This window comes from Phacochoerus africanus, chromosome 12 (assembly GCF_016906955.1).
Source record: "Phacochoerus africanus isolate WHEZ1 chromosome 12, ROS_Pafr_v1, whole genome shotgun sequence".
Classification (NCBI taxonomy): domain Eukaryota; kingdom Metazoa; phylum Chordata; class Mammalia; order Artiodactyla; family Suidae; genus Phacochoerus; species Phacochoerus africanus.
The window spans coordinates 59,574,795-59,598,853 of NC_062555.1; the positions used below are offsets into that span (position 1 = coordinate 59,574,795).

At 37.9% G+C, this 24,059-nt stretch overlaps 1 protein-coding gene across 1 annotated transcript in view; it reads right to left on the minus strand.

Moving 5' to 3' along the window:
* Positions 1–273: 273 nt before the first annotated feature.
* PLXDC2 (plexin domain containing 2) overlaps positions 274–24,059 on the minus strand; it is a 407,227-nt gene continuing 383,441 nt past the window's right edge. Inside the window, exon 14 of the mRNA XM_047755528.1 lies at positions 274–763. Within this exon, the coding sequence (XP_047611484.1) occupies positions 647–763 (117 nt within the window). The 3' untranslated portion in view covers positions 274–646. The remainder of the gene's footprint in view (positions 764–24,059) is intronic.

Consider the following 24,059-nt stretch of genomic DNA (forward strand, 5'->3'; position numbering starts at 1 on the left):
TGGTAACAAGGAAGAGAGAGGCAGAGAAAAGATTTCACCCTGTAAAGTAATGAACTTGTTGGAATGGGTGGATCTAGACCAGAAAGACAAAATCCTTTAGCCACAGGTCTGGTGAAAAGACAGAAAGTCTGCTATTTTGTGTTTGTTTTGGCTCCTGCATCAGCTACTCTTCTTGGCCATCTTGAAAGAGTCGGCATTGCTCTTTGGAGTAAATGGGTTCAGGCTTTGGAACATAGTTATCAGAGAAGAATATGTGAACCAAAGGTGTAGATCTCTTGTGAACTAAAGCTTTATTATTTTTTTTTTCTCGATCCCTTTGCAACCCTGCACCTTAAGCCAACAGCACTGTAATAGTTCTGAAAAGTCCACAGGAGATGTTCTGAGTGAACTAGAGAGGTCATTCCACTAGGGAATTCTATGTTCAGTGGTAAATAGTATCCTGCATAAGATTTAGGTTTTGTTTTGTTTTGTTTTTTTACCCTTCCTGGGTTGGACTTGTCCAGAAATCTCATCTCCTTCCAGCTACAGCAGCTTAGGGCTCCTGTGTGTGTGTGTGTGTGTGTGTGTGTGTGTCTTAAAGGTATAGGCAATTTTTTTAGTCTTAACACCTGTAAGCCAGCACTGGTGCTGTTCTGTTCTAGAAGTTTTAGCACTGCTCGGATACAATAAAACCTTCTTTCTCTCCAACTGGTTCAACTTCAGCATAGGCAGGATGGCCAGAACCTCTTCGAAACTTCATCGCAGGCCATCTGCTTGGGCGTCTCTGAAATAGAAAATGCCAAAATAGTGAATACCAGGGTGATGGTTGCATCATTAGAAAAATGTACCTGCCAATTATTTTAGATTAACTTCTGCATTAAATTTAGCAACATATTAAATTATCTCATTACTGCCACAGTTGGAATTACACAAGCTCAAAGCACTCCACTTGCATCTCCATAATGGTATTATCGGCACCTCCCAGCTGACAGTCCGTTGTTGGCCTTTCCTGCCCCCACAGGACTGAGAGCTTCTCAAAGGCCTGGTTTATGCCTTATGCATAGTTATGTTTAAAAGACTCTATAAGTGTCCGAATAGGACTAGACAAAAATGAACAGTCATAAAAGACACATCTTCTTAATATATAGCCACTGACACTTCCTCTTCTCTAGAAGTTAATAATAATGTCACTTCATTTCATTTATTAATTGACTCAAAAATGTAAGGCCGTAAAATTTTGTACAGTTCTTAGAAGTGTGCTTTAAATTTGGTGTTAGACTTCCTAGCAAAAAGAGCCAAACAAACACACAAAACTAGAAGAAAGATTGCTCACATTAACATCCTGAGAATGGATGTATCAAGCTAAGACTTTCCCTAGGTGACTTTTTGTGCTTGAAAATTAAAATTAACAGATGTCATGCCCTGAAAACTTGGGGTGTGGACAATCTCAAGCCTATGTAAGTAGCTGCACACATAGACACCAGTCCTAAAATACAGGGTATTTGTGTTGAAAAAAGGAGCATATTTCCCCCCAGCACCATGTCCATCAAACAGACCTTCTGTGATTTATAAATAGAAGCACCTAAATGAATTATTAAGTTACAGCAGCAGGAGACTAAAATGCATTTCACGGCCACAGTGACACTAGAAACTATCATTCTATTTATCAGAATGCCTGCAGTTTGAGAGTAAATAAAACAATAAATATTAAAAGAAGTTTATTTCCATCTCAAGAATTTTAATGTGAAAAATGTTAAGTATCGGTGTAGATATACTGACACGTGGGCTTTCTAGATTTTCCAATTACATTCCACTGTCAATGATTAATGGCTGTAAGGGAGTTTTCACATCAGGTAGGAATGAGTATTAGCTCTACCTTCTGGAAAAATACCGATCACGGTAATTGCATTCTGCCTACTAGTACTATCATGTACTGTCTATATAATATTATGTGGTCAGAATGCTTTATATTTATTAGCTGATTAAGTCCCATGATGTAAGTGAAAATGAATTATCTTTAGTGCCCAAAAGAAGATAAAACTGAGAGGGCTAAATAGCAAAACACTGTGTCTTGGTTGGAACTAAAAATTATCAATGGAAATGAGTGTTTCTAGGAAGATGGTCACTGCACTGTAATTAATTTACGGTCACTCCTGTTTGTGGGAAATCGCCAAGATGCTCATTTGCTATAACCCCTACTCTGGTTTTAGTTACTTCACGACTGGGCTTCTCAGGGCACAGTTGCCTTCATCTTTCTCTAAGTTAAGCAGCAACACTAAATCTGTTCCAAAGCACCACCTTCCAAGGCCCACATGACCTCTGGGTCTAACAGGCAAGCACAGGCCCTGTGCACCAGCATTAATTTATAACCCAGCACAGAAAGACAATGTGTTATAGGTGACCATTAAAAAGGAGGGCAGATTATCATCAAGAAGACAAGAGACAGCAGGTGCTAGGGAGGATGTGATGAAATAGATACTGTAGGTGGGAAGGTGGATAAGTCCAGCTACTATGGGAAAAAATCTGGAAATTCCTCAAAAAAATTAAAAATAGATGCACCACATGATTCATCAATTCCACCTCTGGGTATATTCCAAAGGAAATGAAAACAGGAGTTTGACAAGATAGATGCACTCCTATGTTTAGTGCAGCAGTATTCACAATAGCCAAGATATGGGGACAACCCAATGACCATCAAAGGATGGAGGGATAAAAAAGATGTGCATATGTACACAATGGAGCATTATTCTGCCATGAGAAAGGAGGACATATTGCCATTTGTGACCACATGGATGGACCTTGAGCACATCATGATAAACAAGATAAGTCAGAGAAAGACAAGTACTACATGATATCACTTATGCATGGAATCTAAAAAAAGCCAAACTTAACCAAAAAACCCAAACAGTAAAACAGTGGTTACCAGGGGATGGGGACTGGGGAAATAAGATTGATGGTATTTAAGGCTATACACTCATATGAGTATTAAATAATACTGTCCTATAACTATGTAATGTGATAAATATCATTACAACAGCAACCATATTACATCACTGTATCAAAGTAATATGTCTTATGTCTTAAATTTACATATCAAATTTATCCAATAAAAAATGAGAAGGAGCACTATATATGGGAATGCTGATGAGGATGCTTGTGAAAGTTATATTTTATTAAGCTCTTAACCACATTTCAGGCAGTTAGTAGGTGACTGACACACATGATCTAATTCAATATGCACAATTCAATCACTTACCTTTTGTACAAAACTGCTAAGCTAGTAAATGGTAGGTTCAAGATTTAAAATGAGATTTATCTGCTTCCAAAGATAATTCTCCCCAATTAAAATTCAGTAATTTGCGTATAACCCATCTGAAATATGTGAACATGGTTCTATTTTCATTTCAATCTTAAACCACAACATTAGCAACAACTTTCATAGTCTGTTAATAAGTCAGAATTACTAATAATTCTGTCTTAGAAGAAAATACTGCAGGATTATTGATAATATTTATCATGTTCCTTGTGAACTCATCACAGAGGTCCTCAAAATAGAAAGTACAAAAATGTTGGACAGCGATGCTTCCTCTGTCAACACAGTACAAACTTGTTTTCTGAAATAACTGCATATCCTTAAAGAAAATATCTTTTGACTTACCACTATTCATTGTAGAAAAAAAAAGAATATTCCAACAAGATTTAAAACCGCTAGAGATCCCACACCCACACATAACATGGTTCAACTATCAGTGTCCATCACGTCCGTGCATTTCGAGGACATGCAATTACTGCCAATATTGTTTTATTAACTACTTTAATTCCAATTAAATGCACCCTGAAAACAACATTATGACCTATCCCTCTCTAAAACTAGGATAAGTGTCTGTAGTGCCTATAACTCAATATAATTTATACAGTCAATTTGAGTTTGAGTTTTTTTCCTCCCGATTTTTTAAGATTGTGGTGCAGAGGGTTAAGGATCTGCCACTGAAGCAGATGTGGTGTAGGTCACAGCTATGGCTTAGATATGCTCCCTGGCCAGAGAACTTCCTTATGCTGTGGGTGCAGCCAAAAAAGAAAAAAATAAGTAATGTTACAGTGTATACCTTTGCTGCTCACCTAATGGGACTATCTCTGATTCGTTCTTTTCATAAACTCTCAAAAGTGGAATTATTGGGCCAAAGAGAATGCACCCATTATTTACTCAAAGCACCTGAAATGTCTAACAAGGTGCCACGCTAAAGAACATATGACCAAAAAAAAGGTATGACACATGGTTTCTACATGGGAGATAAAAACTATTTCAGAGGAAAGGGATGCATGTTTCAAATAAGCATTCTAAAGATGAACAGAAAAGGACAGATGTAAACCAATGGCAAAATTATTCAAGACTCCTTTTTTATTAGTGCAAAACCGAAAAATTTATATTTACTCCTACAGTTCTTGACTAGATGAAAGGAAAGGGCATTTCCCATAATAATACGGTAAAATTTACAATGAAACTTAACAAATGTCATGCAACTGGGGTTTTAAATACTGGGTCTGATTTTACGTTCTTTTACAATGCCTTTATATCTTAATTTTAGCTCTAAAAATGCCAAATAGAGAGTATTAACTTTACCAAAACTCTGCTTCCTTTCTAGAATGCGTTCACCTATCACAAATCAATTATATGATCTTAAATAAATCACTTGATTTCTCAGGGCCTTTGTCTCCTTATCTGTGCAATGATATCTGAGGATATGTTTTCTAAAATGGTAGTAGCATCCTTATACCTGCTTGCCTGAGATAACTGATTTTGAATACTGGAGGGGGAAAAAACAAAGATTTAAAAACTCCTCTATATTGTGGGGTTCTCCTGGTCACTGTCCACCCCCGCCTTCCTCCATTAACTTTTGGGATCCCTAAATTTAAAGGAAATCTATATAAATTAGTCCTAATTGAAATCACTTCCCTAGGTCAATCCGCAGTTATTCAGAAATTTCCTTACACATGAAAGCAAAGGGGGAGTACCCGTTGGGGCTCAGTGGGGTTACGAACCCAACTAGCATCCATGAGGATGCTGGGTTGATCCCTGGCCTCGCTCAGTGGGGTAAGGATCCCGCATAGCTGTGAGCTGCGGTGCAGGCCAGCAGCTGGCAGCTCCCATTCGACCCCCAGCCTGGGACCTTCCATTTGACTTCCAGAGAATGACCGAATATTTAATTCTCTTAAAACAGTCTTGAATATTGGTGCTACAATATGAGGCCTCTATGCAGTGGGCAGAGGGGGTCTAGAAACCTGGGTATCACGTCTGCCTCTTCCATAAAATAGGATGGGTCACAGCCTAGCATTTAATACTTCCTTCTCCAGCTTTAGACATGTCCAAATCTCTGTTCTTTTGAGAATGGCTCATTCAAAGTGTTACAGAAACTGATGGGGGCCACAGGGGCACTTGCTAACAGAGCAGGATGTACGCTGAAAATTGAAAAATTCAAACCAGACTATAATGCTAATTCATTACAGAGATTCAGGATGCCGTGCCTTAAAACATGGCTGGGTATAATGTGTGGGTGATTTCTAATTTCATTTCGGAGAATTATTTATGCAATGAAGCAGAAGTAAATGTTCGCACTGATGTGTCAGCTCCGGGGTGGGCCTTGCAAGCAGGTATGCTCCCTAATTACTCCTTCAGAACTATTAATTGAACAGTCATCCAGAGCTGTCTCAATGGTCTGTGGCAAGATAATTAGCTGCAATATCCGCAAACAAACCTGCAGGGGACCCCCCATTAGCGGTGTACACAAACTGCAGCTGGAGACCTGTCTTCCAGCTCGAAGAGCAAAGCAGACACGGCTTTTTTATGTGCTGGGTGAACCCTTGAAAGGAAGTTACATGAGGCACGAGTGTGAAAGACACGGGGCTAATTTTGAAATTCAAGGCCAAGCTAGAAGAGACCTGTGGTGCTTGATGGCGCTTGACAAGCACTTGTTCCGAAATTTCTAGTGTTTTGTGCTGCTTTCTTCAGCAAACAGTGGCAAGTGGGGAGAGGCTGGGGTCCTGAGGTGTGGGCGGCATCAAGTCTTAGGCCCAGCACAAGACTTGGGCACCTTCATGTGTTTTGTTTCTCAGTTTCCCCTTTTGGAAAATGAAACGAACTGGATTACTGTTGTTGTTTTTTTTTTTAAACCTTCTCTTTTCTTTTTTAAAGAAAAAAAAAATATTATTAAGCCACAGACCCTTTGTTCCAGGGGATTTTTATCTGGAAACCAAACAGGATCACTCAGTCTTTTCACACGATGGAGGAACCCCTGCTTACTCACTCCCTGAGTCTTCCAGAGCATGTTTTTGGAAACCTACTGAACCAAATCTGCATTTCCCACCCTGGATACAAATCACACGGGGTCTTGTTAAAATGCAGATTCTGATTCAGCAGCTTTGGGGAGAGGCCTGGGACTCTGCATTGCGAACGAGGTCCCAGGTGCTGCTGAGGCTGCTGGTCCCCATGACGCACTTTGAGTAGCAGGGGGAATGATTCTCTCCTGTCTCCTTGATCAGGAGATTTCTTTAAAAGTGGGGGGAAGAAAAAATATTGAACTCTGACTTTCCCTCACTCTCCAGCAGACCTTTGTGGAAAGTGAACTGGGTCAACCTTTCTGTGTTTAGTTTGATCTTATTTGACTGTCCAAGAGAAGGGGAGTATTTTCTTTGTCATGCTTCAAAATACAAATTATTCTCTAATCTCCTTCTTTTTTGTTGAATAGTACTTCAGCACAAGTTACATTCAGTTATAAATCTGGGTTGCCAGATTTAGCAAACGAATCTATAGGACACTGGTTAAATTTGAATTGCAGACAAACAACGAGTAATTTTTTAAAACTACACTTCCTGGGACATAGTGACACTCAAAAAAATTCCTCATTGCGTATTTGAAATTCAGATTTATCTAAGTGTCCTATATTTTATTTGGCAACCCTATCCATAGGAAAACACTCTAATGGCTCTGGGCCCTGGCCAGCCAAACTTGCAATCTAATTAAAATGAATGACTCCTGTTTGTGGCTGCATTTCTTTACCTCGTGAACTGTAGGTCACTTTTTTTCTTAAAAAGAATAACCTAAACGGATGTGTCTATCTTCTGATACGGCCAAGAATTCTAAGCAACAACCCTTGTGTGAGGCAAAGCCTGGGTGTTTTTTTTTTTTTTTTTTTTTTTTTTAGGGCTGCACATATGGCACATGGAATTTCCCAGGCCAGGGGTAGAATCAGAACTACAGCTGCCATCCTACACCACAGCCACAGCCACACCAGATCCGAGCTGCATCTGCGACCTACACCACAGCTCAGGCCAATGCCAGATCCTTAACCCAGTGAGCAAGGCCAGGGATCGAACCCGTATCCACATGGATACTAGTAGGATTCATTTCCGCTGCACCATGACTGGAACTCCCAGCCTGGGTATTTTTTACATGTTCTCTATTCATCCTTTTGGTTATTTTTCCTCACGTGGAAGTTGCTTTATTGTCCTGCAGTTGCCTCTTTTCCAGCCTAAAATTACTACTTGCCAATGGTCTGATGCCTTCATTCTAGAACCGTGCTTTGGATAATATTGAAGAATTAGTTAATAGCCATAGTTATTACATGTCCAAGGTGAAAACTGCCCTAGAGCGTATGGAGAACTGTTGTATACTGGAAATAACAAAATTATTTTTGTTATCTACATGATTTTCTGAAAGCTAAAGTATTCTTAAAATAACAATTAAGTGATTGTCTACTGCCTGCTAAATTAAGTACAAACTCTTTAACATGGAAGAAAGATCTTTTAACCACACATTTTGAATACTTCATGTCTATATATATATATATATTTTTTTTTTTCATAGCCCATTGGATTTAGGACACGATGAAAAATAACATCACCTGGGAGATTAAAAAAAAAAAAAAAGTGGAGTTCCCGTCGTGGCGCAGTGGTTAACGAATCCGACTAGGAACCATGAGGTTGCGGGTTCGGTCCCTGCCCTTGCTTGGTGGGTTAACGATCCGGCGTTGCCGTGAGCTGGGGTGTAGGTTGCACACGCGGGTCAGATCCTGTGTTGCTGTGGCTCTGGCGTAGGCTGGTGGCTGCAGCTCCGATTCGACCCCTAGCCTGGGAACCTCCATATGCTGCGGGACGGCCCAAAGAAATAGCAAAAAGACAAAAAAAAAAAAAAGTATTGACATCAAGACCCACTTTGGCCAATGGATTGAGAATCTCTTGCTGGGGCCTCAGGCAGGTGTATTTTTTCAAAAGTTCTTCAGGTCAGTCAGATGCACACAGAAGGTTGAGAATCAACTTCCATGTCTATATCCCAGTATTCCCTAATCTGAGCTTTTGCCTCTGGTTTTCCCCTAACCTGAATGCCACTTTCTTTACCATTTTTACTTATACAAGCACTGTCCATTTCACAGTATTTCCAGTAAAGCTTTCTGGATTCCCACCTACAGATTAGTCTTTATTCTCTTGTGTGGTCTCAGACATGTCCTGATATTAATCCACATCTCTTTTCACATTTTGGCACACTTGTGGTTATTTCTGTGGTTGCATACATATACTCTATATACATGTCCTTGGCGTCAAAGTCATATCTACGCAGCTCTGAAACAGCCACAGCAGTGCTGTGCTAAAGATATTTAGCACTGAAGTAGATCCTTTTGGTAACAACCGCCTCCTTTTGGTAACAATCCTTTTGGTAACAACAAGACAACGTGATTTTCAGTAACAATCAGAAAAGGAAATGAGTAATAATAATGGCCAGAAAAGAAGCAGACTGGGAGAAAAAAAAAAAAACAACTTCCTGTTTTGAACTTCATAGATATAATCATGCCAGCCACAATAATTACAAATAAAAAACAAAACAATACTACTGTACAAAAAGGGAAAATAGGAGCTCCCTGGTAGTTTAGTGGGTTAAGGATCTAGTATTGTTACAGCTGTGACTTAGATCATTGTGTGGCTTGGGTTCAATTCCTGGCCAGGAAACTTTCTCATACCGTGGCAAAAAATAAATAAATAAATAGAATGATAATGCATTTTTGAAAAAGAGGAAAAAGACACATGAAGGGGACTATTGCCAAATGAGTGAACACCAGAGAATGATTTGCACTTTGCAATAACAGAATGGAAGTAACTCAAGTTCTTTTTCTGTCTTTACAAACGTAATGCTTTTGTTCTTTATTCTGAATCTACTGTTTTAACACAGATGTATGAAGTATGCCCTAGGCTGGAGACCCATTGATCCTGAACTTGTACAAAGGACTCCAGAATCTTGAGGAGTAAGAGTTCATTTATTCATAAGAGTTCATCTATTCTCTATATGAATTCACGTAGCTGAGTCTGCCATCAGGGGCCAAGTGTGTAACTGGGAGTTCTCTGAATTAACTTTCATGCAGAAGACAATATTGACTAAAAGAAAGGTAAGAAAACTACTCTGTCAGTAAAATAGTAACTGAATCAACTCTTGAGACCTTAGATCAGCAAAAGTGTTTAACACAATTTAGAATTTCGGGGGCACATAATGATAATAAAAAGCTCATCTCTGGAGTTCCCGTCGTGGCGCAGTGGTTAACGAATCCGACTAGGAACCATGAGGTTGCAGGTTTGATCCCTGGCCTTGCTCAGTGGGTTAAGGATCCAACGTTGCCGTGAGCTGTGGTGTAGGTTGCAGACGTGGCTCGGATCCTGTGTTGTTGTGGCTCTGGCGTAGGCCGGCAGCTACAGCTCCAGTTTGACCCCTAGCCTGGGAACCTCCATATGCCACAGGAGCCGCCCAAGAAATGGCAAAAAGACAAACAAAAACAAAAACAAAAACAAAAACAAACAAACATCTCTTTAGTCAGTTCTACTGTAATTATACCCTTCTCTGTAGACAGTGCACCCCCTTATGACCTGCACCTGGGTCAGATTGCTCCCCAAGCCCTGCCCTTGGTTCTGCATTGATCTACCACGTCCAGCAAAGCGCCATCACAAGAAGACTCACGGGTGTTCCTATGGACGTGAGCGGATCTTCCACAGTTTGTGCCAGTGAGAGACCCAGCATCCAGATTCTTTTTCCCTCTTTTGACATCAGCCCATTATGGGCTATTTTGTTGCCCCAAACAAGAATGACTGGCCGCAGTGACTACTAGCGTATCCCTAGTATACTGCATTCAGTCAGCCAGTAAAATTGCTACTGGAGCTCCTATATGTAAAACACGACACTACACTCTAGGCATTTAAGTACACTATGGGAAAAGAAGGTATTTGCACACAAAAGCTTGAACACACTTGAAGCTAAAAACCCACCGAGAAGAGATTTGATTACTCGGTATAAAGTCAAGCATGTGCTGAAAATATTTGACAGTAAAGTTTATGAGTTTTGAGGAATGAGGCTTTCATTTGGATTTGAGTCATTAGAAATGGCCTTTTTTTTTTTTTTAAGGATTTTTATTTTTTTCCTGAATGAAATTCTCAGTGCAGCCTCAAGGCTAATTGCTAGACTCATCCCAGGTCTTCAGAAAACCTCAGCCACTGGTTTTGTGTGCTTTTTCCCCTTCTCTACTTTATCCCCTCCAGCAAATTTAATAACTAACATTTTCTTTCTCAGGGTTACTCTTGCATCATTTTGAAAATACCCACTTCCATCTTTTCTACACTGCTCGTTCTATCTGGAGACAGCCCTCTTCATGACCTGGCCATATGATGGCATGACACTACCTCTGATCCCTTTAGATTAAATTCTCCCACCCTTATCTTAAATCCTCATCTACATCTGTCTATTGCGGACCTAAGCAGTCACAACAATGGCAGAAAAAAGTCACATATTGGGGTTAACTCAGCCCAAAGAATCACACTCTTTCAATTGTGAAGTCAGTGATGAGTTCACTCTTTTCTTCTTAAATCTTTACGATACACCCCAACTCCATCCAATCCCCATCCAGTGCTGTCCTCTCTCCACCTCGAATTTCATCACCCATTTTTACCAAGGAGCTTAGGCTATGACCACGCGAATCCTTTTCCCCTTCTATTCAGTAATGCCTTTGTATCTACGCATTCTTCTTATCTGAAATAAAAAGATAATTTTCCTCTGTTATATAGTTAATTTCATTTCCTACTCAATCTTGTCTCTGCCATGTACTCCATTCTTCTCTCCTTTGCAAGAACCTTAAAAAAAAAAAACTCTCTTTTCATTATTTCTTTATCTTTTTTTTTTTTTTCAGGGCTGTACCCATGGTATATGGAATTTCTCAGGCTAGGGGTCAAATCAAACCTACAGCACAGCTCATGGCAACACCAGGTCCTTAACCCACTGAGCGAGGCCAGGGATCGAACCTGCATCCTCATGGATACTAGTTGGGTTTGCTACTGCTGAGCCACCATGGAAACTCCCTGTTTCTTTATCTATGCCTTACACCCAACATCAGAAAAACAAAAACCACCTCTACTTAATGTCTGCCTGAATCCACAGCCTTCACATTATACAACTGCTTTTATCCCCTTAAAGCTCATGTGTGCTCCTTCCCTTGAAACTGCATCCTCACAGGTTACAAATAATCTCTTTGTCAAGTTAGTACATGTTTCTGTTCTAATTCTTTGCTGTCTTTAGACAGTGTAACTGTTGCCTACTCTTTGTTCTTATCCTCTCCCTTTTGCTGACTGTCTATGATGGTAAATTCTCTTACATCTTGTTTTATAGCTTAGTTTAGTTTTCCCTCTTACACGCATCTGCTTTCTTGATTTATAAATGTTAAATGTTAACACGTCCTAAAAGAGCCATGAGCTCGCTGAGCTCTCTTCCCTGTAGCATTCTTTATTCTCTTGGGGTTCATTGCCCACTATTGCAACTTCCAGCTTTTCTCACCTAATTGCTTTACCTTAATTCATTCCTTCTCTTCAGTTGCTTTTTTGAAGAGGCCCAATTGTGATATGACCAACTCAAACCAAAAATGCTTAAAATCTACCCCCCTTATTTTCCCTCCCTTCTTTCCTTCCTTTCTCTCATTCTCTCTTCAGCACAATGGCCTGTGGAAGTTTCCAGACCAGTGACTGAACCTGCACCACAACAGTGACCTGAGCCGCTGCAATGACAGTGCCGTATCCTTGACCCACTGTGCCACAAGGAACCCCCCCCCCTTTATTTTCTTTCCTAAACTAACTTTGTCTTTTGATGTTTCTAATTCTGTGGCTAGAAAATTTAATTTCCCAGTTTCTCAGATTTTGTCCTTTGGAGTTATCTTGGCTTCTTTCTTCTTCATCCCACACATTCAATGCAAAGAATCAGGACACTGTCCCCATCTTTACCACTAATTAGCTATAGGAGTTTGGGAAGCTTAATTTCTTGGACTCTCAGTTACTTTCTCTGTAAAATGGGATAGAACAATGCCTACCTTTATGAGCATCATTGCGGAGCAGTGAGACTCAAAGATAATTCATTGAAAGCATTTTCAGACACAAAGCTTTAAGGAAATGAAAACTGCTAAATTCTATTTTCTTCCTTCATGTGGCTCTTGAAGTCGTCCCATTCTATTCCATCTATTAATACACCAAGTCAGCCCCCAGTTCTCACTTCACATGTGAACTACCGATACAGCCTTCTAGCTCTCCTGAGGGTCCTTCTCTCTTTGCCACCTGTCTCCAGCCCCCTTCCCCAAGGCCATTTTCAACTTGTACTTTGTTACATCACTGATTCTCACTGCCTACAGAACAAAGTGCAGATGTTGTAGTTAGTTCTTCAAAGCCTATCACATGTAACCTCCATCTACATTAAAGCTATTCCCGGTACTTGTCTGTAGATATTACTATACAGTTGAATAAATCAATCCAGCCTGCCCTTTCTTGACTTCATGCTTTTGCGAAATCATAACATGCCCCGTTTCCACGTGAAATGTCATCTCCCCTTCCTCTTCGGGTAGGCACAGCATGGCACTCTTTTGAGACTCTGCTCAAATACTATCTCTTTAATGAAATCCCCCCTGATTAATCGACCTCCCTCTCCTAAGAATTTTGCAGTACTTGACTGCACTACTGAGCATTGAACATAGCTTTGATGTTCTTGTAGCATTATTAAATTCCTATGTGGCTCTTTGGCCTTTAAAGCTTTTATGTTCTATACTTCCACCTATATCATAAGCTGGCAAGTATGACTATACACAGGGTGACTATATGACATTGTCCAATTTAGGACATTTTGAGAGTGAATGAGAGAACTATTAACAACTATGCCAGACAACAGACATAAACTGGGATGTATGTTTCCCCTAATTATACCCCTGTGATATTAAAAGTATCTACCCGATTGCATTTCACAAATAGAAGCTTTGGTTTTGATTGATTTTCCATGATACAGATTGAGAAGATTCTGATCTTCTTTAGCATTAGCTCACAATATCACATTGATAATGCATTGGGTAGTATCTTTTATTATTTGAACCACACTGCCACAAGTGGCTGTTTTCTACAAAAATAGAGTAATAATTTGCTATTAGACAGGCAATTTACTCTGAGGAAAAGCAATTTGCAGTGAGTGTGAAATCAGTCCAGTTCACTGGTGCCCAGTGACTTGGTTAAAAGGCGAGATCATGCTGCTCTGGTCATAAATGCTCTAATAAAAGTCGAATGTGAGTTAGTGCTGCTCTGTACAACAATAGGACTGGCTGTGGTCCCCAAGAGGTTATTCTCATAAAGGAGCTTGTATCTGGAGCATCACTGTACTCTGTAAGTGAGGTCAAAGAAAAGTGGCAAGTTAAACTCTAATTAGCCATGACCTTAGGAATAGTAAGTGGCAAACCATTTCCTGTCCTAAAGGAATTGTGTGCTTTAATCGACATTTAATCACAAGATTAGGAAACAACTCAATTGAATGGTTTATGCCATCAAATCCAAGGGTGGACTCTATTCATGGGACAATTTAGTGTAATGCTTATCAACCAAATCAGGATAAAAACAGATCTGTGATATTCAATTGGTATTTCATGACATGTTTAATTTGCTCATGAAAAAATTTAAAAGGCAGATAGAAAACTTTTTACCTATTTAAGGTACTGTATTGAAAAACAGATATCCGTAATGGTATACATTTTTTAAATTTGAGAAACTTTATCTATTTATTTTGGAATTTTGGATGAAATCACTTCAGTAATTGAAATGAAAAAATTAAAATCCTACCCATAAAATACTGAATCACTATGTTATACCACCGAAATTAATATAATACTGCAAATCAACTATGCTGCAATCTAAAAAGTCAAAAAACAATTATGATCCTGAGAAGGGGAACAATACAGCAGGAGTAGCTGCTGTTCAAGATCAATTGCAGAGGTATTACAGATGCATTTATAACTGTTGTCATGCAATGTTATAACCAACTAATATCAGTCTTTAATCATTCCTGACTTAGAGCCTCCAGGGATGTTTGTTAGACTTTCAAAGAGTCATGTCATTTTCACAAAAGCTTAGTTGAAAGTGCAGGACATTCATCCTTTGATAAAGAAGTAATGACAACCATTCTAATGACATTATGTGAGCCAGTTAACTGTCCTGGAAGGAACTTCAATATTCCCAATGTTTTAAAAATGAAAAAAATAATAAAAAAGCAAGCTGTCTGAGATAGACCAATTAGAATCTATAAAAATGGCTCTTTTATTGCACAATCAATGGTATTATATTCAAGGATTGAGAACATGGTTTATGAATTATTTAGATCACTCTAAATCACGGTTTCCTTTCCTCGGATCATTTGGATAACTCACCAACATTTGCTTGAGAAAGGAGGGTAGGTATGAGAAATAAATGAATGCCTCTCATAAATATAAGAGAGCAGGAATGGAACATATAAGTATTTCCAATAAATTTTGGTATTTGCATAATTTTTGGCTAAAACTCATGACCGTCTTTTAAAAAATAGTGCTTTTAACATTGGGAGTCAGCAAATTTGGTTTTAATTCCTCATTTGGTTACACAGGAATTGACAAAAGTCACAAAGTTAGTAAGTTAAATGCTAGTTCTGTGCTCTTGGCACTGCATTCTTTCTACAGCATTTAACTGGCCACTGGTTCTAACAGCTCAGGCAAATCACTTCCTGCCTCTTGTAATCCACGTTCTCATGTATAAAATGAGCAAAAGGACAAACATCGGTTTTCTATTTACTCTGAGCCTATTACCCCCAGTTATCCTTACACCTGATCAATATGTGCCACTAATTTTTTAAAAGGACAATATTTTTTTAATCAATGTTAATTTTATGTAATTAAAAACATGGTGACTGACAAGTAAAATATTCCAATAAGATTTGCATTAAAAATGTCTGAATGCATCAGTGTTGCTATTTAAAGAGTCATTTATATTTTCAAGCATACAAATGTTTATTCTGGAAAATAAAGTTTAATTTCTCTTTATGCGAGACACGTAATACAAAATATGAACCACTGCATTTGATTTTTCCTTAAATTTCCTGCTGCCTTCAACTTTCTATCATTTCATGATTCTGTTTATTGAAGTTCCACTTGGATTATTTTAGATGAGACTATTTATTCAGCAAATATTTACTAAGCATTGTGCTTGTCCTGGGGATAAAAACCACGAACGAGACAGATGTACTGTCCCCTGGGGCTATTCTATTGTTATTAAAGTTCACCAAGAAATAAAATAAAATAATACTCACAATGGAAAAACCTGGTTTTATTTTAAAGTCAGTCCCTTAAAAGAATAGATCAATTAGCTTCATCTATTAACCAGAGTTAATAGAAAACAATTTTAAATCTCATAATTTCTGGTTACTTATCTGATCCCCTAAAATACCATAAATCATTTAATTTAAAAAATGAATACATACTGTTTTCCAATTATACTAAATATATTCTGCTAAATAGATTTTGTAGCTGATAAATAAAAATTTAAATCCCCAAACATGATAATTGTTTAGCTTTTAAAATACATTTTACTTTCCTTTTTCTGTACTCCTGTAGTTTTTTTTAATAGACAATAACTTTCTTGTACCATTTTCTGTCATTATAGATTTTTCCCCAATAATTTCATTTCTTTTGCATTTTGATTTGTCACCATCAATATATTTACCACCTCAGTTTTCCTTTGAGTTGACTTTGCTCAACATCCTCAGTAGTTTTTAGTCCATCAGGTTCCTTTTTTGTCTACCTCTCTTTCTGCACAAATTCTAATGCAGTTACACTATTTGTCAAAACATACCCAGTCCAATGATTTTCTCCAACTTTTCATTATTCTAATGAATTTATTATGAATCTGTTATTTTCCTTTTCTGATCTTTTATTTCTCTTGTCATTAAGAACTGTTTTTCTGCTACTCTACGTTTTTTTCCTCTCATTTTCAAAATGATTTTTTTCTTTTATTTCTAGTTCTTGGGGATGTTCACTAAATTTTTTAGTTTATCTAATGCCAATCTGGTTTTTCTTTAATGTTGTCGCATAATTTTCTTCATGCTTTTTAGCTAGCTTTGAAATAGAACTTTAGAGTTTTCATAGATTTTTTTTCTCTTTATTCTCTTGAAGTCATAATGTGTCGCAATATTATTCTGCTCTTTATTCTCTTTAAAACATTGTATCTTTGCAGGAATTTCACCTCCAAATTTTTCTTTTGATCATTTTGTTCACATTTAGTTTCTCTAAACTTTCAGAAAGAGTACTGGCTGAAGTTAATGTCAATAGTTTCAGAGTTCCCTCCTCTTTTGTTCTTTGATTATATTAAAAACATATGTTGGCTTGTTTTCTGATATTTCCCGAACTGTTTTGCTGCCTAACTTTAACATGAACTCTCACCCACCCCCTCTCCTTAAAAAAAAAAAAAAAAAAAAATCTCTGTTTTCTCCTTGCTACCCAATTCTGAATCCTGTCTCTGGCTTTTCTCCTAGTGTGGACGTGGTCGTGGAAGATGGCCTTGGAAGGTCAGTACTGGGGATTCCGTGGGCCAAACCACTCCAGCCCCTTCAGAAACTTACACAGGTCCCCAACACTCAACTCACCAGCAACTGGGGTTGGCACAAGATCTTCCCACTTTTTGCTACTGTATTTTCCAGTCAATGCCTACTGGCTATGTTGTAACTTTTCTGTTTTCAGGCAGGATAGATACCCTGTTGTACCTTTTGCTTTCTCTCACACAGATGGTGACAACATTCAGGTCTTGTATAAATTAGTTTGTTATTATCTGCTGTGTTTGAGGATTCATATTTGTATATTTAAAAAAATTTAAAGTATAGTTGACTTACAATGGTATGTCAATTTCTGCTGTACAGCAAGGTGACCCGGTTATACACTTACATACATTCTTTTTCTCATATTATCTTCCATCATGTTCTACCACAAGTATTTGGATATAGTTCCCTGTGCTGTACAGCAGGATCCCATCGCTTATTTGTATTTTGAAAATAAGCTGTCAGGTAGTTTTAATGTAAAGATTATCCACAGGGTTTTGATTTTGATATCCAGTTGTTCTGTTTTTATCTGGCTATTTAGGAAGATAAAAAAAATTTATGCTGCTCGCATCATTAGCAACTTCCTAGAAACTACCAATACTTCCCAATACTACCTAGAAACCTCCATTAGTAATAAGAATAGTATTTAGTATTGGGTAATGTCTTAGATTTCATGTTTATATTGCTTCAGGTCAAGCAAGGCTATGATTATCTTTAGTTAAAGTATGCAAAAAAAAGAAGGAATTTATAGGAAAGTAACAACTGATATAAAGTGCCTTAAACAAGTCCTTCCCAATAAAGGGTTACTTGAAACATAAGAAAGTAACATAAAGCCAGAGATGAAAAGTGCGATTTTTCATTTTCTTCTATAGTCCTTTAGGCAAATGAATTTCTAAAGTTTTTCTGAAGTGAAGTTGACAATTAAATATGTATGATTTCTTTAAATAGGTAGGAGAAGCAAAGCATACTTGGCACTTTCAACTTAGAAATAAACTTTTATGTGTGTATGTTTTTTCTATCTCCATCTATTTCTTTCTTCGAAGATGTAGACTATTCTGAGAGCTTTTGGTATAACATGTAAGCTCCAGCCACTTAAAAATCACTTACTTAGTTTAGTTGTTTTGTATTTTTCTCAGAAAAAAATTATACCATGTGCCATTGGTGGGAAAAGGAATCTATAACTGAATAAATTCATTATTACTGCAATGCAGTAGTTATTACAAAAATTAAAGTTTCTATTCTCTGTCTCCACAAATAGACATATTTGAATATTTATTTTAAGGAAAAACAGTTACCAAAGTCACAAGGAAGAAATTACTCAATAGTTGGTACTATAAGCAGAGCAATCTTCTTTTAAAGTGGTACCAGAAAGAAAAGATCGGAATACCTGAAACATATATTATGGGCTTTAAATGATGTAATTCATGTTTATGTAAATATGTATAATATAAATATACGTAAATATAAAATTTATTTCATAGCCTTATGGACTATTAAAAATAGTAAGTTAAGAAATGGTCATTAAGAAGGAATTAGAGCAGAAAGTTCAGTGAAATAATAAATGTTTTATTTGATATTTTAAATAATTCTTCCTGGTGAAGGGAAGAAAATATTTCATTACATTAAAAAAACTATTTTAGTTTTAGAGATTTAAATTAAAACATGTTACTCAGAAGAGTAAATTAAAGATGAAACCTATAAAAGAAATTTTATTTTGGTAACTGCATATATAAGGGAATCAGCATAAAATTAAACTGATGTCTTAAAAACATTCAGGAACGTCCATGAATAAAATTCCAGCATCTGGAGTTTCCATTGTGGCTCAGTGGTTAACAAATCGGACTAGTAACCTTAAAGACGCAAGTTCAATTCCTGGCCTTGCTCAGTGGGTAAAGGATCTGGCTTTGCCGTGAGCTGCAGTGTAGGCTGCAGAAGCTGCTTGGATTCCACGTTGCTGTGGCTGTGGTGTAGGCCGGCAGCTGCAGCTCCGATTCAACCCCCTAGCCTGGGAACCTCCGTATGCTGTGGGTATGGCCCTCAAAAGACCAAAAAAAAAAAAAAAAAAAATTCAGCATCTTGGAATAGTAAGTGAAGAAAGAAAATCACAGTTGTACAAAGTGGCTTTACAGAAAACACAAATCACTGTCACCTTTTCCCCCCTATGTATTTCTGGAAAGTTACCACTTAATAAAACTGTTTCTTTAATGACAATGTCAAATCATTTCAGCGAGGTTTTGGCTAATCTTCCCTTCTTTGCAGGGATTTATTCAAAGTGAAAACCATCTTTTTCTCCTCTAAGAAATAAAAGCAAATATTTTCTTTCAATGAATTGTTTTTTCCTTGAGTTTTCTTTAAGACTGAGATAAGATTAAGGAATATCTTATAGGCAAAACTCAGTTATGAAAAAACATGTTTCATGGGTCTATGGCATGATTTCTCTATTTATTACATAGGTTAGTCAGTGGATGGTGTCTTCCCAACTCCCAAGTGCTATTCACGCAACAGCTGCAAAGCCAGAGGCCAGACTTTGAGCAAACACTCGCTTCTTTTCCCCAGCAGCAGCCTTTGAATCCCTGCCTGGCTCCCTTCCTGGCAGCATTGTTGATTTGCCAGGAAAAGTTGAGGGCCACAGCTGCCTGGCCTTCTTTAATCATATTCTCCCCGGGTCCTTGTTCTTCACAAATATTTCCTGGGGTGAGGAATCCCTTACGTGACAAACGGCTCAAAATCCATGGTCATGCTGCCTCTGCAGTCACGCAGCCCCTAGTCAAGATGAGGACATCATCCGATACCAGCTTTCTCATGGTCCATGGGAACTGTTTCACCATCCTGGGTTTTTAATTCTACTCTGGACTTGCCTCCAACAAAGGTGTAGAAAGAACACTTCCCACTGAGGTTCCAGGAGTAGAGGGCTCTGCTGGTTTGGATTATCTGGATTTTAGAGTATCTAGGACCTGTGCAACTGGGGTGCCAGGGATGCTTGAAGTTACAGAAGAGAGAAGAATCACCTTCTGGAATGTTACTTTCGCTGGAGGATGGCAGCAGAATCATTTTTTACATCAAACCACCATGTCTGCTTTAGAAAGTATAATGCAATATTCCCACAAGTCTTTAAGATAAAACATAAAACCCCAAGGAAATGTATGTAAGACAGATACTTGGGAATGCATGCACTTTATTCTGGAAAAGTTACAGAATCTTTCTGTTGCATGCATGCTGAGGTTTCTTTTTGTTTTGAATTCTATGAGTTTGATGATAAAAATACTGGGTTAATACATGCAAACTATGGCCTTTGGAATGGATCAGCAGTGAGATCCTGCTGTATAGCACTGGGAACTATATCTAGTCACTTATGATGGAGCATGATAATGTGAGAAAAAAGAATATATACATGTATGTGTGACTGGGTCACCTTGCTGTACAGTAGAAAATGGACAGAAGACTGTAAATCAGCTATAATGGAAAAAATAAAAATCATTATTAAAAAAATACTGGGTGCTTCCACTAAAGGCAGATATTCTGGTCCTCCGGAAATAATAAGAACTTTAAGGCATAATATGAACAATGACTGTGAAAACCATTCTGTAACTTATAATTCAAATTAGCAGGCACAATTTCAGAATGGTGAGACTGCTTTGTCCTTCAGGAAAAATAACTTTTACAGAAGAGTCTTATTACTTGTGCATGTATGTATACATGTATGTATTCATGCATGTATTACGAAGATATATACATAGCTGTATTAAAAACCTTAAGTGATAAAATGATTATTACCAAATTTCAAGTTTGGGCACAAGTATCAACACAAATATTACACCCTTAGTTATTTGGCTAATAATATCTTACTGCTCAAAAAAAGTGAACATTTTCTATAAGCATTTTATGAAGACCGCCTCTTTTGTAAAACTATACATTTGGCTTGAAATCCATATCTATCTTAAAATATGTTTATTACCTCTATCCACTCACTAGAACGGAAATTGCATGAGAGTCAGGACTGTCTCTTGTCCGTTTTGTCTATTTCTGTATCTTGCATAACTGGCGCATAATAGGGGCTCAACAAACTTGAGTAGATGAATGAGTGACTGGTCGACGTTATCAGATAGCTTTGTCAGCTGTCTCTCTTCTCAAGCTTCTAACCTCCCTGCTATGCTGAAAATCCTTCATTTACTACTTTAAAAAGGCATGGAGTGAATTGGATTTTCTAATCCTTTCTTCTCTGCAAGATTTTCTGTATAAACCAGCATTTGTTCAGGAGAAATATTGGAGTGGGAGCCACCAATGTAATTTTATTTTATTTTATTTTATTTTATTTTATTTTATTTTATTTTATTTTATTTTATTTTATTTTATTTATTTATTTTATTTTATTTACTTTTTTATGGCCATACCCACAACATATGGAAGTTCCCAGGCCAGGGATCGAATATGAGCCAAAGTTGTGACCACCACAGCTGCAGCAATGCCAGACCCTTAACTCTCTGCTCAGGGCTGGGGATCGAATCTGAGCCTCAGCAGCGACCTGAGCTGCTGCAGAGATAATGCGGGATCCTTAACCTGCTGTGCCACAGTAGGAATTCCCACCAATGTAATTTTCAAAGTGTCTAGTAGCCACATTAAAAATTAAAAATAAGTGAAATTAATTTTAATAATATATTTTGTTTAACCCATGATACCCAAAATATTTTCTTTTCACCATGTACTTAGTATAAAATTATTGAGTTATTTTACGTTCTATTTTTGCACTCAAACTTCAAAAACTGGTGTGTATTTTACGAGCACCTTATTCCAGCCTCGCCACACTCCAAGGGCTCAGTAGCAGCACAGGAATGGTGGCTGCCACAGGGCAGCACGGCTCTGTCCCCTGCCTTCCCCCCAGTCTGCAGAGTAAGCATTACGACCAACTTACAGAAAAACTCCATTGCCACTACACTGTCTTAGTGCCCTCCTGAAACATGAGGGACTGTGTGCCTACACATCGCTGCCTTCTTCTCTACCACCTTTATTTTATTTTTTAGTCTTTCTAGGGCTGCACCTGCTGCATATAGAGGTTCCCAGGCTAGGGGTCTAATAGGAGCTGTAGCTGCCAGCCTATGCCACAACAGTCACAGTAATGCCAGATCCAAGCTGCATCTGTGACCTACACCACAGCTCATGGCAATCCTGGATCCTTAACCCACTGAGCAAGGCCAGGGGTCAAACCTGCATCCTCAGGGATATAGTCATATTCGCTTCCCCTGAGCCACGATGGGAACTCCCTTCTCTACCATCTTTAAATGAACCCTTTGTACTGATTTCTTTCTCCCTGAGTGGGATGTACTCAGTGCCTTACAGCATCAGCAGCAGGACAGGGTAGTCTAAGTTTTGCTTTCCCGTTATTAAAAAAACAAAAAACCAAAAAAACTTATGGAATCTATTTGTCAAGGAATTGATCATCTTTATCATCACAGTCTTATCCATTTCTCTTCATTTAATTAATACAGAACAGTCAAATCTGCCCGTAATTGTCTAAATAGCAGCCTCTGTTTAAAATACTAAAACTTAAGGGCAGGGTTCACCATGAATTCTTTCATTAAGATTGGTAGTCAAAATTATTTTGTTTATGGTCCACAGAGAATCCTTTCATGGGAATTTTTTTTTACATGGTTATCACTTTATACTATTACTTTCTTGATCTTTAATTAGATTACATTTTATGTATCTTATTTAAAACTTTTAAATCATGATATGTGATATATTCAACAGTGCAAATATTTATGTCTACAAGCTATATTCATGCAATAAAAATTTTATTGTAAATCACAGAACCGGGAGTTCCTGTCATGGCTCAGTGGTTAACAAATCCGACTAGGAACCATGAGGTTGCAGGTTCGATCCCTGGCCTCGCTCAGTGGGTTAAGGATCCGATGTTGCTGTGAGCCGTGTTGTAGGTCACAGATGTGGCTCGGATCCCCGCATTGCTGTGGCTCTAGCGTAGGCCAGCAGCTACAGCTCCAGTTTGACCCCTAGCCTGGGAACCTCCATATGCCGCGGGAGCAGCCCTGGAAAAGGCAAAAAAAAAAAAAAATCACAGAACCTATGCCTAGAAATGTTCGGCAAATGCTACATTTAATATAGAACCTAAGGCATCTTTAATTCTTCCAAAGAGATAGTAGTTTTATCAAAATCTATTAAAAATGAAGGAACCTGAGGTTATTTGAATATTTGTTCCCTGTTATTTTCTTTCAAGATAATGAACCTGATTTTTAAAAAGATTTTTAAGCATGTTATTCATTCATGTATAATATAATGGGTTTTGGTTAAAATCAAGTATCTTTCTGAAAATTCCTGAGAAAGGCCAGACAGGGAAACACAAAATGAAAGCCACCTGGTAAAAAGTCAAAAGAAAATGCTCAGTTTTAAGATCTTAAGAGGATGATGGAGGAATGTAGAAGATAAATTTGTGAAAAATGGACTATTCTTCCAGATGAATAAAGACTGAATGACTCAAGAGAATTGAACTCTTGGCCCCATCCTCTGCATTAAGACACGCAGTATAAACACGTAATTGAATTGTTGTTTAATTACACAATAGATGGAGTGATGATTTGCTTTATCATCAAGGCCCCCTGATTCTCATCTACTTTTCTCTTGATTTTGATCATTGTATTGCCTTTGGTCACATTCACTTAGCATTCCATGTAGCAATGAATTTCTGTATTTTAACTCCCATAGTATCCCATTCTCTTTCTAAAAACAAAAAGTTTAACAGCAAATAATGTATGAGGAAGAGCGTTTGCATCCACACAGTGTATAATAACTGGTGTATTTTTTCTGCAAGAACAAAACACACAGATAATAGCTACTGTCATTATCTTTACTATAAAAAGATAATAGAAACAATAGCTACATAGATTGGTGTATACCCTTGGGCAGTATTTGTTAAGTGCCTTTAAACTGTTTATTCCTTTCACTTGATTCTACTTTGGGGAATCTGGTCTAAGGACACAGTGTATGCCCTTAGATATATATATTCCTATACGTCTATTCATAGCGCATGCAACAAGTCTCTTTACGCCCAGAGGCAGCATGGCCTAGAGGTTAAGTGTATGAGCTCTGGAGATCCTGGGCTTAAAACCTGACTCCACCACTGACTAAATGCATGATA